The sequence below is a fragment of the Apus apus genome, chromosome 2, assembly GCF_020740795.1.
Source record: "Apus apus isolate bApuApu2 chromosome 2, bApuApu2.pri.cur, whole genome shotgun sequence".
In the NCBI taxonomy this organism is placed as follows: domain Eukaryota; kingdom Metazoa; phylum Chordata; class Aves; order Apodiformes; family Apodidae; genus Apus; species Apus apus.
In genome coordinates, this window is record NC_067283.1 from 109,555,540 (window position 1) to 109,572,571 (window position 17,032).

At 35.7% G+C, this 17,032-nt stretch overlaps 1 protein-coding gene across 5 annotated transcripts in view; it reads right to left on the reverse strand.

The window, feature by feature from the left end:
- SS18 (SS18 subunit of BAF chromatin remodeling complex) overlaps positions 1-17,032 on the reverse strand; it is a 38,929-nt gene that overhangs the window by 12,631 nt on the left and 9,266 nt on the right. For all 5 annotated transcript variants that reach the window (XM_051610560.1, XM_051610561.1, XM_051610562.1 and 2 more), the window contains exons 4-5: positions 8,973-9,126; positions 4,654-4,875 (exon numbers count right to left, since the gene is read on the reverse strand). In XM_051610560.1, the coding sequence (XP_051466520.1) occupies positions 4,654-4,875; positions 8,973-9,126 (376 nt within the window). The remainder of the gene's footprint in view (positions 1-4,653; positions 4,876-8,972; positions 9,127-17,032) is intronic.

The window sequence follows — 17,032 nt, forward strand, 5'->3', positions numbered from 1 at the left end:
CCTACAATAAAGCTACATTTATTCATCATATGATACATAATACGACACAAACCTAACCTAGAAAACCCCTTCAAGGAACTTCAGTATAAAAAATCATTAGTTCGTGATCTAAGACCTTCTTAATATTTGTAGCACGTATTTTTACAGCCTACTTAAAACACAGCTCTTGAATCTACAATCAGGTCACAACAAACTACATTCAGTGGAAGTCATGATCTCTTCCAGACTTGGTAAGAAGACTAATTTTTATCCTCTCATTAACAACCTTTTGTCTGTTTTGAACCCTTCTGTGATCTAATAATCAAACTGATCAGTTAAGACCTGGTCTGTTTGTACACCTCAGGAACAAAATGGTATCTACCTAACAAACTGGAACTTTGGTCTTCAACAGGAGTATACTGCAATAAAAAACACCTAATTTTTCTTCAATGACCAGGAAAGGAGCCTTAGGAAAAGAAAAAAACATGTTCTCCTACAACATCAGAAAAGAGATTAATGAATCAACTCATTCTTCAGCTAATATATCCATAATGGTTCATCCATACTGGGGAAAAAAACCAACCCTATTCTTGCTGCAAATGTAGCAAAAACATTTATTTTTTTTTAAATTCTGCAGTATGTCTTCTAGCAGGTGGTATGACCAGATGCAATTTTTGTAAGCTTATATAAATAAAACTGCCATTAAAAAACATCTCAGAACCAGATTCAACCATTGCAAATGGGAAAGTCAACGTGATATTCGCATGTAGAGTTTGCCTGTTAGAAGGAAACTAGCTCTCTTCCCTCACCCCAAGCAACATATAATGCTCAGTAAATACAGCCTGTGGAGTTTGGCAACTTTGAAGCACCTCTAGCAAGGGGATGGAATCTGAGCAAAAGACCTGAGAAACAAAGCTTCTGAGATGGCCAAACTATAATTTCTTGGTCCTTAAAGTACTTGAATTTTACTGTTTATTATTATTCTCTGACAGTGAAAGATCTTCAGATTTCAGAAAATTGAGCTTACACCTCCCCTCTGAACACTCAAATTTGCCAAGACTTGAAATATTTCATCCAACATAAGTAGCTTTTCCTACAAAAAGAAATGCACCTATAGAAAGGAGTTTCTTTCACATTCACTCAGCTTTTGCTACTTCTTACCTTTTCCAAAAAGATAGCCAGTATTCTTTGTGGATGTCCCAGGCCACTGTAACAACTGTTATAACCAAGTAACCTCCAGAATCTTACAACATTCTGCTTTCTAAATCCAAAATGACTAAAATTCTTTTAACTGGACTGACTATATAGAATCATAGAATCATACAGAAACAATACTGTAAAAAGTTTACTTCTCATTTAAGATATTCCTCCAGCTAGCATTTTATACGTTAGCAAAAAATCAATCATGAGTACAAAGATATGAAAACAAAAATCCAACAGTAGATTTGTTAATACGCACTTCATTTCTTAATCAGCACTTTAAACTTTTCTTACTAACACCTTTTGCCTCAAAACGTGTATATACAGGAAAATATATTTTGCTACAAAAAAGTGTATAAAAGTTATTCTAAAGCCACCCTGAAGTTAAATCAAACCTTTCTGCATGATATGGTGTGTTTATCTATTATATGATAGCATGGGTTTTTTTCTATAAGTACTGATCTCATTCAGTACACAGATATTAGTCACTAAAAAGCTACTTCAGTATTTTGTTTCCCCCTGTTTGTGTAAGATGCCACGCCTAGTCAAACACTGAAGACAGAACTATTAAATTACTCATGGCTTTTCTTATGGCACTCATAACGAAAACGTCCACATCTTCATAATGAACACTTTCACAACACTCCTGTGAAATCAGATGGTATTATAATCTTACCATCATATTCCTTCTGCTACAGATGGGGAACCCATGGAGGGAAGGGAATAAGGGTAAAAAAAAAAAATCTACTAATTTTTAATAGCCAGCTTGAGTTGCCTTGAAGACCTTATCCTGCAGAATATTTAGCATTATATTTAGCTAGGGCTGTTATTAACTGACCGATATAGTAGGATCTCTCGTTGTCAATACAGATCGCCTCTTTATAGGAAACAAAACATGTTTAGGGTTTCAAATATGTTTCATGACAAAATTACTGAACGGGTCAGAAAATTCTGGGTTTTTCCTGTTTCTGAATGGCAGCACATGCTACCAATTAAGAAATCTTCAAGTCACAAACTGTTATCCATATTTTGTTAAGCTGCATTTGCTAGCAGCTCATTTCTTGCTTCTTCCCCTAGATGACAAGCCTGCAGTGTCTCTGCCCAGCCAGGCTGGATCTTGGCTACCTATCTGTATCTCTCATGATCTCACAGATTTCTCTGCCATTCTGTCCCCTGCTTTCACAAGGGAGTAAATATACATAAATATTTCCCCCAATTTGTCACCAAATCTCAATACAAATGCAGTCACTAAGAGTAAAGAATGGGGGAAATTTATTAAGTAGACCTGTTCGGGAATATTCTTAGACCAAAAACCTCCAATACATAACAAACATGAACCAACTTAAACTCTTCTTCCCACCCTATTTAAAGTTTAACTAATTTGGGACAATACTATGTTAAAACAGCAAATAGCACCTTGTTGGCATAACAGACAAGTTTCAAAGCCTTGCTCTACAGCAAGGGGCACCTGCACTCCTACATTTACATATGAGATGCACTATTTAGTCATGTTTTTGTGAGACTTTGAAATATTTTAAAGAACACAACTTTTTACCCAACTGTCAGAAATGGCTCTCCACTTCCGTGAAACTTCCACAAATAAAAATCCCAAACATCTGGAATGGAAAAGCCTCAGCCTAAAGGGTCAAAATTTGGCAAAATTAGGATTATACAATGTGAAAGTTTACTGTGGCCTTAAGTGCAAGTAGAGGTACCACTCTTGTTCTAACCAGATATTTATCTCTTGTTCTTGAACATGTGATTTGGTTAGTTTGTTTTATTATTTCTTCACTGAGGCCACTTCAGTACTATTATTTGTTCAGATCAGAAACCTTTTAAGTATCTTTCTGCCTATTTCTAATGAGCAATTTTCAAGTTTGACAGAGTACTGAAATTACAACAGGGGAATGAGGAAGAGTACAGAACACTGCTTTAGAATAATCCCTATTCCTCAACTGTAAGCCAGTCACACTTAGTAAGTTGTTTTCTGTGGAGTGACTTACTGGATGGCTCCCCCACATACACTGCTGCATAGTTACTGCTAACTCTATGCAACTATGAAACTTCAACTGAGCATGCACAGGACTTTTCTCAAACATCTTACATTGTTTACAAAATTACTCCACTGTGTACTGCCCAAAAGACACAGATAACTTGTCAGTTCAGAGAGACAATAAAAATATTCCCACTTGAGATGGTTTCCTCTGCTATGTACCTGTCTTTGTTTCCTCAGCTGTTAAATGTTAAGAAAAATGCCATTAACAATGTGGACAATGAAGGACACAGACTTCCCACTTTCACTACTGGTAAGAAAACTGCAGAAACAGATGTTTCTTGACTCATTTTTAGTCTCTCATTAACAGCCTTTTGTCTGTTTTGAACCCTTCTGTGATCTAACAATCAAACTGATCAGTTAAGACCTGGTCTGTTTGTACACCTCAGGAACAAAATGGTATCTACCTAACAAACTGGAGCTTTGGTCTTCAACAGGAGTAATTAAATATAAGAAAAACAAAAACAAACAAACAAACAAAAAAAACGCACACAAACCACACCACATTTTTCTTCAATGACCAGGAAAGGAACCTTAACAAAAAAACAAACCATGTTCTCCTACAACATCAGAAAAGAGATTTATGAATCAACTCATTCTTCAGCTAATATATCCATAATGGTTCATCCATATTGAGGAAAAAAAAAATCCTATTCTTGCTGCAAATGTAGCAGAAACTTTTTTTTTGATTCTGCAGTATATCTTCTAGCAGGTGGTATGACCAGATGAAATGTAGTAACAAGACTTAACAGGTAAACTGAAAATAACACTTGCTGACCTGTAAAGTGCATTTATGTGTGCAGTATATATACAATTTAATAATTTGGTCTGTTGTGACTCTAAAGCAGTACTTTAATTCTGCAATATCCTTGCACTTCAACAAGGATCATACTGTCACCAGGACACATCATCTGTTTATGCTATGCAATTATCCTAGATACAAAATTAGTTTTGAATTTTACAGATTTGTTCCTGGAACTGAATTTTATTTCTTTAAGATTAACAGACATTCCATATTACAACAGCATGCAGCAGAGAACAAAGATTAACTAGGTACAAAAAGCCAAGTGCTACCTGAGTTTAATTTTTTCAGTTTACACAAGACTGAAAAGTAGAGATGTAGTTTATCAAGTCAAGCAACAATAACACTTGGATAGGTGTGTAAAGTCTGAGAAAGATAAACAGTTGTTCAAGTTTATAACTGATGAAAGCAGATCCATACCCAGATTCTCACAAAACACCTGAAAACAGGTCAGTGTCTGCAAATAACTAGAAGTTACACATGGGAGAAAGGAGATAAGAGTCCTTCAACCATGGGTACAACTGCATTTAGAGACTGAAATCTACAAGATACGACCTTTAAAAAAAGTCTGTACCTCAGATATCTCCTTTTGACAAAAGTTCACAAGTACCTCACTTACCTTGGTTTGGCTGCATGTTCATGTTTGGTCTGGGACCATAGTTGCCCATTGGCTGTCCCTGGCTCATAGTCATCTGATTCTGCACTGGCATACTCTGTGAGGATGGCACTGAATGATTATAACCGCCCATTGACCCATGGCTACTTGAAGGCATGTTCATGGAACTGTTCGTCATATTGAGTTGGTTAGGTCCAGGTCCTTGCATAGGCATATGGTTAGGTCCTTCAGAAAAAAAAAAAAAAAAACAAAAGAAGGGGAAAAGGTTCTACATTAAGTATCATACAACAAGTAAATATAGACATACTGAATCACAAAACTAAATAAAAGTCATTGAATGTAATCATATTTTAATGTTAAAACAAAGCTAAAACAGTGCTTGCTCATGATTTCCCAACTTTGGGAACAAAATTTAAAAGCTCAGCTCTACTATGCAACACATTTTCTTTTGTTGCACAGCTGAACCTACTAAAAAAAAGTATCTAGGAAAGATAAAAATCTGAAAAAGGTATATGCACAGTTCACTGTTCCTGCAAAATAAGGTGAGCAAAGACAGCTTAATTGTACAAAGACAGGACCACCACATAAAAATTAACTCTGAATAGAATTATGATCCTGACAGAGGAGTACAGACGCCTATGTAGTCCCCTCTTCAATTCAACACTGCCTAACTCTGTAGTAGTGAGAACAAGGAGAAAGTTTAATTCTGAAAAAGTGAGATCCTCTCTAACCATGTGATCAATGTGTTAAAGTTAAGGTGAAGAAAAGCTCCAGACTGTACTGTCAAGCAACAGCTTCAGGACTGTTAGAAGAATACTTTGTTAACCTCTGGAAAAACAGGGATACACAAGGTTACTGCCAGAAAGTCAAGGACCGGAAGTGGTTTTGTTCCTTTCTGTTTAAAGGAAGAAATTGTCAAGAACAGATTTCAGAGCACTAGCTGAGCACACTGGAACAATTTTTTAAAAACTGGCAATGCAAGAAGCAAAATAGGGAAAGCAAAAATCATCACAAGAGAGAAACTGTTGAAAAAATAAAACGTTTTCTCTAAACAGCTTGTCTGTGCTTTACGTTTCAAGTAGCACCAAAAGAGGAGAAAGTGCTTGTAAGAAAAAGCTGGCACCTGAAATGTCAGGAATGTGTTACAGGGTCAGTATCAGGTAATTTTATTAGTCATAAACAAGAAGATAAGGACAGAGAGAGAACTAGGACTACATTATCAAAAAACCTCGCAAGTGAAAAATAGTAAAAATACACTTTTTTTTAATATAGTTTGGCAAAACACTTCAAGGCGTTCCCCTGCACATAAGGACACTAGTTGATTTTTTTTTCCTCATTTGAATAAAGGAAATAGGAAGAATGGAATACAAATTAAATATGAACGAGTGAGACAAAGTGTGTATCTGCCATTAAAGTTACAGCTTTAAATGCTATACTGATTAGATTCTGTCTTAAAAAGGCTATGGAAATACATGTCTATCCTGACAATAAACAGAAGTCTTTTTTCCTCTTAACCACTTACAGACAGTGTCTTAGCTATGAGAAGCTGTAAGCCAGCCTAAGTGCATTTGAGACTACATTTGCAGGAAGGAAGTAACTTTGAGAGAACTTGCTGGTAATTCACAAGCACCTGTTATTCAGAAGGTCACCAACCAGTGCCTGGTCAAAGGTCAGAGAACCTTACAGCTAATCTTGCCTTTGAACTTTCTATGTATGATTAAACTAGCTCAAGAAATCGGGAAGATAACTTGCTACCCAGTTCCTCATCTCCTTCCAAATCCAGATCACCCTTATTTTGCATCACACAAACTCTTAATTACTCTCTCTTCAGAGATAATTTTTTTCAGTGAAAAGCTGTAATCTGTCACAGGTACAGCATAGGCTGAAAAAGGCTCATCATGACTGTCTTCTCTGGGAAGAGGATACACTCATTTATCAGGGGATGCAATTAAGGGCTTCAGCAGCACTTCAGGTCTTTCATTAAACAGAACACAAGAACGAGAAAAAATATCCTTTGTCCTTTAAGTAATGGGATTGGCCTACAGAAGAACTTAAAATCAACTCCTGTCCTGACCGTTATTAGGCAGTTCTTTTAATCATTCCATCAACCCTTTCACCCATCCTCAGTGCTGTGGAAGCCCTTACTAAGACAAGTTCTTCCAGAAAGTCTTAGCTAGTATTTTCAAGAGTCTGCATTTTACTTCTTCCAGGCTTGTCAACTTGTGGTTGTCAACCCTGAATTTTCTCTGCACATTAGCAACTTTATTCCTTTTGGACAGATTATCTCTTCAGATATTCAAGATTTTGTATCTGGCTTCTATTACAAAGTGTATAAGTAACACTAAAGTACCCTATAAACAGAAAGCAAATGCATGCACTGCAAAAAGTATTATAAACACATGGCCTTGAAATACAGAAAGGCTTACTGAGAGGTAAACTAGCATAGGCTTTAAGAAAAAATCATCCACTTAAGATAATTCTGTTTCCCCTTTTCCAACATCTAACTATGAAATTATTTTAGCATGTCTTTCTGATATTAGAGATGCCCTCATCCTAAGCTGTTTATCTTTACACCCTCAGAGAAAACCTTAAACAGTCAAGGGAAGGAGGAGACATTCAAAAAAGGGAGTATGTTAGAAGAAAGGCTAAATTAAAGCTTAGTTGGAAACCGTATTTAAGTATCTGTCTAGGTGAATACCAAAACAAACCCATTTGCTTTTTACGTATTTCCCTAAGAGCTCTTTTCTTATTCTACCTAATTACAAAATATGTATGTTTAAGGAGTGACTTTTTTCCCCTCGTGGCTCTGCAGTGAAGTCATTATGCTTACATTGTGACTTAGTAATCCTTCTCCTCGGAAAAGATCATTATAATAACAATAATATGATTACACTAGAGGGTCAAAGAGACTGATCTGTGAGAGCCAATGCTATTCTCCATGGGAGCTGATGGATCTTAGATGGATAGAGGACTTCAAAACCAGAATCACTGCCCTACTTAGGGAGCAGCACGTATCCTTCTTTCCACTTACAAATGAAGACCATGACCAAATTGTATGATGAAACTCACTTCTTCTCTAGATCTTTTATTACACTTCTTATACATGGCCTCTGGAGGCTATTCAGCTGTTCTTCTCAGAAAAGCTGTCACTATCAGATTTGCACAGAAATTAGGGGCTACTACAATAATTGTATTTTTTACTTTGTATTAAGTTTTGCGTAGTTATTTACTGTGTTTGTCATCATGAAGCTTATCCTTGTGACCATCAAGATGTGAATCTGCAAAGATCCTTTGACAGCAGTTTCCTTGCTTGGAAAAATCAATACCTCAAAGAGCTTTGCACAAAAAGTTCCTCCATACAAAAAAAAATAATTATAATAAAAGCAATCCTGGGAATACAATTTTAAGTTGAAAGCCAATTCATGTGGAATAGGCAGTATGGCTTTATGAGTGGAAACTCTGGAAAACAGCCTCTACATGAAGAAGTTTTACAGGACCTACTCCATTCTGATCTGACTGCTAAACAGAATAGTTACTCCAAAGCTAGTACAGGTAGGCACAATGCAGAATTTTACCATCTTGTTCACTGCTTCTGACTTCCTGAGCACTTAGAAAACAGGGTTGATGGGGCTTTGAGCAATCTGGTCTAGTGCAAGGCATCTCTGCCCATGCAGAGGGGTCAGAACTAGATGATCTTTAAGGTCCCCTCCAACCCAAACCATTCTATGATTCTGTGAAAAACTGACTTAAAATTTACACCTAGAACAATAACCTGGAGGCCATGTCTTTACAAATCCCTTAGGACTCAACACATCTTCAATAATAAAGAACACAGAGGATTAGTGGAAGCTGGATGACTTTATGCATAAAAGTAATCTTTTTTTAAAATAAAACAAAAACATTTACCCACATTCAAAACATCCTCCAAGATGCATGTAGTTTACTATTGTCTAATTATGTAGCTACGATGATTTCACATTATCTTTTTATGGAAGGATTTGTGTTCACTCAGCCACAGGCCAATACCTTTCCCCAATAAGCCTTCTAAAGCCAGCTGTACTGCACGGTTTCAAACAGACTAAATTTAGCCAGTTCTGTTCATCAGAGGAATGCTGTGTGTCAGCTACATCAAAGCCCAAGGGCAGCCTGATAAACACTGAATACAGGTCACGTATCTCTGTAGCTAACAAACTCTAAGAGAGCTTGTACTCGGGGGCATTCAAAGCAGTTTTGTCATCAACAATCTAGTATCCCTTGAGCCCCCATGTCGTTTCAGTTGCCAGGCAACGCTGGTGTTAATGTCTTAGAGGAGAAAAACTTACCAGGCATCTGGCCGTTCATCTGGTTCTGCATGTGTGGTGCAGGAGGGCCCCCACCTACCATACCATCTGAAGACATGTTGTGGGAGCGTGGAGGTGGGGGAGGGCCGCTCTGACTCATCCCACCCGGACCCATAGGCATATTCTGTGTGGGTGGCTGAAAGGAGACAGCTTAGTCAAACACAAGAAGCAGTTAGTCTGACAAATATATTATATGTACATATGGTACAGCAGTTGCCTATATTGTTAAGCAGGGTATGAAAGAAAGCACTGAAAAACATTTCTTGCTCTTTCTGATACTGTTGCCAAAATGAATACTGAGAGGAGTTAAAGTGTTTAATATTTCAATCAATTTTACATGAAGTACTACATGCAGACAACACTACAGCACCTTCAAGCACCACTATAAAAAAAATACGAATCAATGCCTCATTAAAAAATTATATCTGAACAGTTTAAGATTGCTGGAGTTGCTTCCTCCCCCACACAAAAGCTTTCCTTCAAAGCAACATTTGGGGAACAGAAAAATAACCCTACCATTATAATTCTCTCACATCAACAATTTGTTGCTGTTAACAGACCTTGCACCAGGACAAAACAGGTACAACAAGAGATGAAAGCCTCTGAATGCTCATAGAATAGCAAAAATTTGCACCTGGGTATGGTAAAACGCTTGCGATCTCTTCCTCTCTCTCCCCTGAAGCGCTGAAGGCCTAGTTCATAATTTCATGCCAAACACCCCCTACAGACTGGAAGCACATTAGTGCTGGCCTCCAAAGGTCCAGAGACAGCTGCCTAGAAAGGATGTTTTTGGCAAATTTCCTAATGAAATTGTGAGGAAAATAACTGAATAACCTTGAGAGTTCAAAGAGGGAGAGCAAGAAAAACAGTGAACACAAGGGGGGATTTACTATTAGGTTCTACTCACAGCAATATAAGGAGACACAGAAACTGCTAGTAGCCAGCTTCTTTTTCCTATTAAAAACACCTGCGAGACTGCACAATCCTCCTCACATACCTTAGCCAAGTGCTTTCAGGGGAATAAAAATAATCTCTGTGAAAGCAAATGCCTGGGTCTCAGGCTTTTGCAGACCCTCTCTAAAAGGCCCTAACTATTCATACTAAACCCTTTCCATGAGACAATCCTGTATTTTTCAACATTTATCTTTATAGAAAGAAACATTTAACAGTAGAAAAGAGTAACGTTTTCCAAATTAGTTTAAGGCAAGACCCTTTTTCTGGCCTTGGAGATGGCAACATCTGGGTAATAGACCCACACGCATGTACTCACTTCCCAGGGGGAAGGGAGGAATGGTATTAATTTATGTTCTCAACATTTCTTCAAATACCTTGCAAGCAGGTATTATTTTCCTCAAAATATTTTTTAAATTTCCCCAGAAATTAGTGAAAGGTTTTCTTTCAGCAGGAGGAAGAAAGGAGATTAAGGAAAAGGCAAGCAAGCAGGCAACTTCTTACTAAATTATTTTCATTTCTCCATTATTAAGATAATTAACTTTTATGAACAAGCTTATTATTTATTAGCAGAAAGGACAGAAGGTAAAAAAGGTAAGAATGAAAGGCAGCTCTAATCTCTGAACAGAGAGTGAAATGCTTCTCCATTTTACTTGATTCTCCTTCACTAGTGAGCAAGCAAAGCAAGGCTTCTTCACTGGAAGTCTTTCTTCCCTTCACCTCCAAAAGCTCACTATCATCTTAACTTTTGCATCTAACAGAAATTATATAAAACTGATACACAGAGAAACAAACAAGAAGGAAAACCGACGTATTTTTAATTTTTATTGAGAAAATAGATTTTTAATACAAGGAAAACCAACACACTTGGTACCTCCACATGAGCAGCTAGAGCTCAGAGAGTAACAGGAGCCCCCTTTCAGCAAAGAGCAAAGCCAAAAAACATCCAAGTTGAAATGTTTTCAGAATTTAAATAAACTTCTGGGATTCTAAGTATAAATCATTAGTAAATCCAATGTTACCTCAACATGCTAATAATGAAAAATACTATAAAGTACTAAAAAAACCTGGATTATATCAAGGTTCTAGCTATCCTGTAGGTGTTACTGCACAAACAGACATACCCTCATGCATAGGAAGTTGCATGAAAAAATCTCCAAAGGTTATTTAAGAAAAAACTATATATTCCAACTATGAAATTTATTCCATAAGTTTTCAAAACAATTATTGTTTAACACTAAGAAAAACACTGCGGTGATCAAAAAGCAGCCTTGAGAGTGAAAGCATTTAAGAAGATGAAAAAAAAGTAGTCAAGATTTTTAAAATCCCATTAGATACAAAAACCTGCAAGAGACTTAACAAGTCACAGGGAATTGAGAGAACTAAGGGAGTAACTGAAAGCACCCAAAAAGGTATTAGCAGAAAATAATTCAGCAAGACAAGCTTCTGGATACAGAAATAGGCAAAGACCTATGCAAACCCATTTCGGATTCTTGAAAATAATGCACGAAAAAAGGTCCAAGCTGCTAAAAAATTAAATCTTTCATTAAAATAAACTACCACAGAAGGTGATATGGTTGACAAACACTTTATCTCTTTTTATAAAAAAAGTAGTAGGACCAATTCTAGGAATCATAAATCTGAGCCTTGTTCCCAAAGCTACAAGTAAATTGATTAAAATAATTAGAGTTCTATAGAACTCTAACGATGATAAAGGTGAGTTAGCATCAGTATAGGGAAGTTGTATCTTTCTTATTAGAATTTTTCAAAGATATAAATGTAACCACTTAGCTGTGCATTTAACAAAAACTTCTTAATACAAGTTTTTTGACAAAGCCATTTAGAAAAATACATTGTCCAGGTGTATACACTTTTCACTTCCCAGAGTGAAGTGAAACTGCCCAACCAAAAGAAAGAGGCAATAACTTCACATGAAGGTCAAAGAATAAAGGAACACAAGGGTCACCTGAAAACATTTGTTAGTAAATGTCAACATTTGAAGATGCTGCAACATTAGTTACTGAAAACAGTGGAAAAAAGTGTAAGTAGAACAGTGCCAAGTGAAATTCAACATGGACAGATATATGGCAATTACACTGAATTTTCAACCACTGCTCTTCAGAAAAAGGAAACTCCAATTTTAACTTAATTCCAAAAAAAGTAGTATTGGCCACTACCTAGTTAGTTTTGTGGGGAAAAAAAAAATCCATGAGAACCATTGATAATTGATATATCAAAAGTGAGGTAAAAATGTGAGAAAAAAAATGCTATGGTATTTGTGATCATGATACACATGTAATTTGAGGAAAGCAATCACAAAAAGATATTATAAAAGCAGAAGGACTCCAAAGACAGGCAACCAGTGATTAATGACTTTGTATTTCTTTCACATGTAACAAGTAAAAAAAGGACTTTTTAAAAATCATTTTTTATTAAAGATCATCTATTTACAACCCCTCCGCCATGGGCAGGGACACATTCCACTAGACCAGGCTGCTGAAGGCCCTAACCAGCCTGCCCTCGAACACTTCCAGGGAGGGGCAGCCACAACAATGGAAAGAAATATAAGGGGATATGACAGAAATAAGATTCAATTTATGGTCCATAAAAAAAAAAAAATCATTCAATTTAATTCTTAAAACAACAACAAAACCTCCAGAATTGTCAATAAATTGAGGAATAACATTAAAAATACAAGACACAACATAAAATCACAAACCTGAGGAATGCATCAACATGAGACACTAGAAGTTTAAATAAGACTCAGAGATAATTACACATAGATGTATGGAATGGAAAGTTACACAGGATATTTCAAAATTGTGTTATAAGCCTTCATGTCAGGGCTATAAACAAATAATTACCTGATAGTAATTAAAAAGAAATGTGTCTTGCAGATATAATTATTCTCCAGGAAAATCTCCCAGGGTATTTTTCTACTGGCCAATCAGAAGAAAACAAGAAAAAAATGTTTTAAAATTGCAATTTCCCTACTTCTGGCAGAGTTGATTCAGGCTTTTACAGATCATAAACTTTTTACATCATATTTAATTATGCAAAAAATTAAAAATAAAAAACACCAAAACAAACTCCCTCCCAAAACCAGCTCATTTAACCTTTTTTGTTCTTTACAGAAATGAATTGTCCATTCCCAGAAATATGTATTATGCATGATAAAGACCTTTAAAAATACTAGATGACCGCGAAATATTCAAGACTCAAATACTAAGAGAGAAGGAAAACAAACCTCTCACCCTTTATGAGGAAAAAAGTTACCCCACATTAACCCTACCTGTTCAGTCTAGATATGAAGGGTGGAATGACACTAACTCTAGTTAGGTTAACAGAACCAAAGGAAAGGCTACTTCCTCCTTTTCTGCTGGGTGAGTCAGAAAAAAATGGAAATTAAAAATCACTGCTGATTTATTTCCAATTATGAAGTAGAAAAAGTTAAATATTTTACTATCAGTAAAAAGTAAATTGGAGAGTTAGAAGATGTTAGACACAGCTTCACTTGCAAAACACTAATTTTTGGCTCACTTCCCTAAACACACAGATTACAATTTACAGCTGCTATGAGCATTTAAACTTTATCAGAGCATTAAAAAAGTATAAATTATAAATTGTCCTTCTCCTGAAATGTGAACTGGAAAAAAACTGAAACTGACGTGCAGTTGTAACTAAAAAGGGCTCAACAAAAAATATCCTACTGAACCCAAAAGTTATTTGAAAGCACACATTGAAAACAATAGCCAAAGAGCATTTTTTTTTAGAAAACTTTCTTTCAAATAGTGAATTGGATCAAATGCAAGAGAGCAAACAATAAAAGTTGCCATGGTGGAACTGTATACCTGGAACTTCCATCTATCAGCTCTTCTCTGCCTTTGTATTATTAGATTTTTCTTACTATCAATAGGTTGAAAGATGTTTGTGGAACATGTATTGTTACAAAAAATGGAGATGGAATACCAGCTCAGTCATCAATAAAATATAAAAGACTTAATCAATAAAAATAGCAATAAATATTTAAAGTATACTATAAAAAATACAATTTTCTTCAAATTTTCTCAGAATACCAATTAAAAACGACATAGAACACAAACATAAACGCCTTCTGATCTCTGTAAGAAAAGTTCTAACTAAGGATTTAATGAATCATCTTTGTTTTCAGTTCTTAAATACCATTTTCTGCAAAGCAAAGTACTCCATCCCAGAAGATACCCTACCCTGCTAATAATAAAATCACGGCACCTGTCCCAGTCTGAGAGATCAGTACTCTGTTGATAGATGGTGATGGCACCTGTGGAGTACTTACTGAGGTGTCAGACTGGGAAATAAGATCATAAAAGAATACATTTTGAAGATACAAAAGAGGCAAGATTTATTTAACTGGGTTATGACTCTTCTTCTACAAGGTGCAAGGTATTATTTTTTTTAATTTAGGACACTCCTAGTACTAACAAACATATCAATTCTCAGCATGTGTAATATTTGGGAACATAGTGGATTTCTATGTGAAAAGCATTTACAATCATGTCTAAACAATGAAGTTAATTACAAATGTAATTTGTGCTTTCACTGCTGGAGTTTCAGTTGTGACACTAGCACTAAGGCATTCTAAGTTTAGAATTAGAATCACATTCTAAATATCAACCTTCAAAAATCAGAAGAACTCTGACTTAATACTTGAACAAAATGTTAAAATAGAGAATAATGTCATACATAAGCATTTTGTTTAAAGATGAAATTGGAATCTTTGTTTCAAATTCCATGTACCACTGTACAAAGAGTTTTAGCATCATTTTAACAAGCAAAAAATGTAACCCTAAAATACCTACTGGTCAGATAGCAATAGGCCTTCTGATACTTCCAAAATAATAACACAAAATTCTTAACTCTTGATATAACTGGATATTATTGAAATCAAAAGTTAAAAAATCTGGTACAAATTCAGACAGTTTTATTTTAAGTGATCAGGAATAAGTTAACTGTGGACATTAACTTGGGGAACACCGAGCTATAGAAACTAGACAACTTCAGAGATACTCTATAATTCCCCCATAAAACGCAGCTCATACCTGTCCTCAAAAGCAGGAGCTTTGTGTCACAACTGTTTACCTGCTGCCTTTTTGGCTTTTAAGATGCTTTAATGTCTAGGCCAGTATTTACAGGTTTTACTTGCATTTAGTAACCTAAGAGAATAATTTAATCTGTATGCCAGCTAGATGGCCTTATATAAACTACATTACAACAGAAAGAATCTTGCAGAACCCTCCAAACATTTAACTGGGGAAACAGCAAAACCGTATGGACTAAAGGACTCCGCATCTATGTTATCAGACTGCCTGGTACAGCTCTCAGCAAACTGCCTAGGGTTGACATTTACTGTGCAGATACTGTACTACAGAGAGGAAAATCTCATCTTCAAGTCGTAAAGAATTACACTTTAGAGCAGACTTCTAATTCAAATTGGCTGCCATTTTCACTGATTTCTACATCAGCCACATGAATTAGTAAGCAATATAAGTAGGATTTTTGTGTACAGTGCACTAGCTCCCCATGTGGACACACCTGATTAGCAATACACTCAAAGCAGCTAACCGAAGTTAGTGATCTTCTTACTTAAATTAGAGCACACTAGTGGTCTATGAATTCACTCACTACTACCCTGGTAGTACCTTTTCTAGCTCACAAATCACAGGAAATATTTATTGCTATGCAAAGTAAACATAGCAAATTAGAAAGTACAGTATGAAGAGCTAAAGTAAGGCATAACTTAAGAAGTTAAGGTCTTCAGGGAAGATGCACGCACAAATAGATTAGTTTTATCAATAATGGATTTACACTAGCTCAATAGTTTCTAGTAACAGTACAGGAACATGACGCTTAATTTTTTTAACCCTCCCAACCATAGTAGCTGTATGAAGAACAGCACTCACATAATACGCTAAGTAGAAATACAACATCTTGCCTCCCTTTCTCAAAAAATGCAATACCTTACATTTCTCTTTTTAGAAGTCTTAGAAATTATGATGATTTCTGAAAACTGCTTAACAAACCTTTAATCAGAGCAACTACTCTTTAAAATCCAAGCTCTAACTAATAGCTCACTTCCCTCTCGATAAAGAACACTCAACCTTTCTTTTGCTCTATTTTCTATTAACTCAGCTTACAAATAGTTGAACTTGAATTTGGCATGGACTTGTGCTCTGAAAAACTAATGGAAAATAATACACCATACTGCTTTTGGTATCTGATTTAAAACTCATTTAAATCAACACACTAACATTCAATATACACAGAATTAAGCTAGAGGTTTAAAGACCAGTGCCAGCTGTGATCAGCAGGAAAGCAAATACCATTAACAGACTTTCTGCTATACTACCACACAACAGATTTTTCCAGGCATTTGGTACATAACTGGACAAGAATTTTTATCAATTTAGGATTCCTCTCATCTGCAGTATTTCCAAATTTTACTTTAACCTATTAAAACTGAGCTGTATTTTACTCTCCTTGGTGGCATCTGGCTTTTTTCAAGAAAAATAATTACTTTAATATTGAAGACAACTTTAATGTTCAAAATGAAGGCTACTACAAAGAGTACACTATTCAGTTTGTAAGAATCTGAGCTGTTTCTACAAACAAAATCACATTAAAACTAGAGATTGAGCATTTCCCCTTTGAAAAATACTAAAGTGCATTTAAGATCATATGAGACTTTCCACCAAGTAAAACCATTCTTGCATTCAAGATTCCTACTTAGCCAAACTCCACAGCTTTAAAAAAAAAATAAAAATTAAAAATAATAATCCCACAATAAAATTTCATCTTTCAACAAGGAACCTGAAGAAAAGTTTTAGTCAGGTGCTAGTAATGACGCTTAATGGTTCTACCTCTTCAAGCAGTTTCTTTCGAAGTAACCAGCACTTCAGTGCTTGCTGATGTGGGCGTTTATAAAAAGGAATCACCAGTTTTATATAATGGCATGGACTCCATCCTAACCTGTGTGACAAGTTCAGGAACAGGCTATACTAAAGGATTTCACAAGTCCTACAAAAAACACTTGTTTTGAGAGAAGTAGCTCAAGC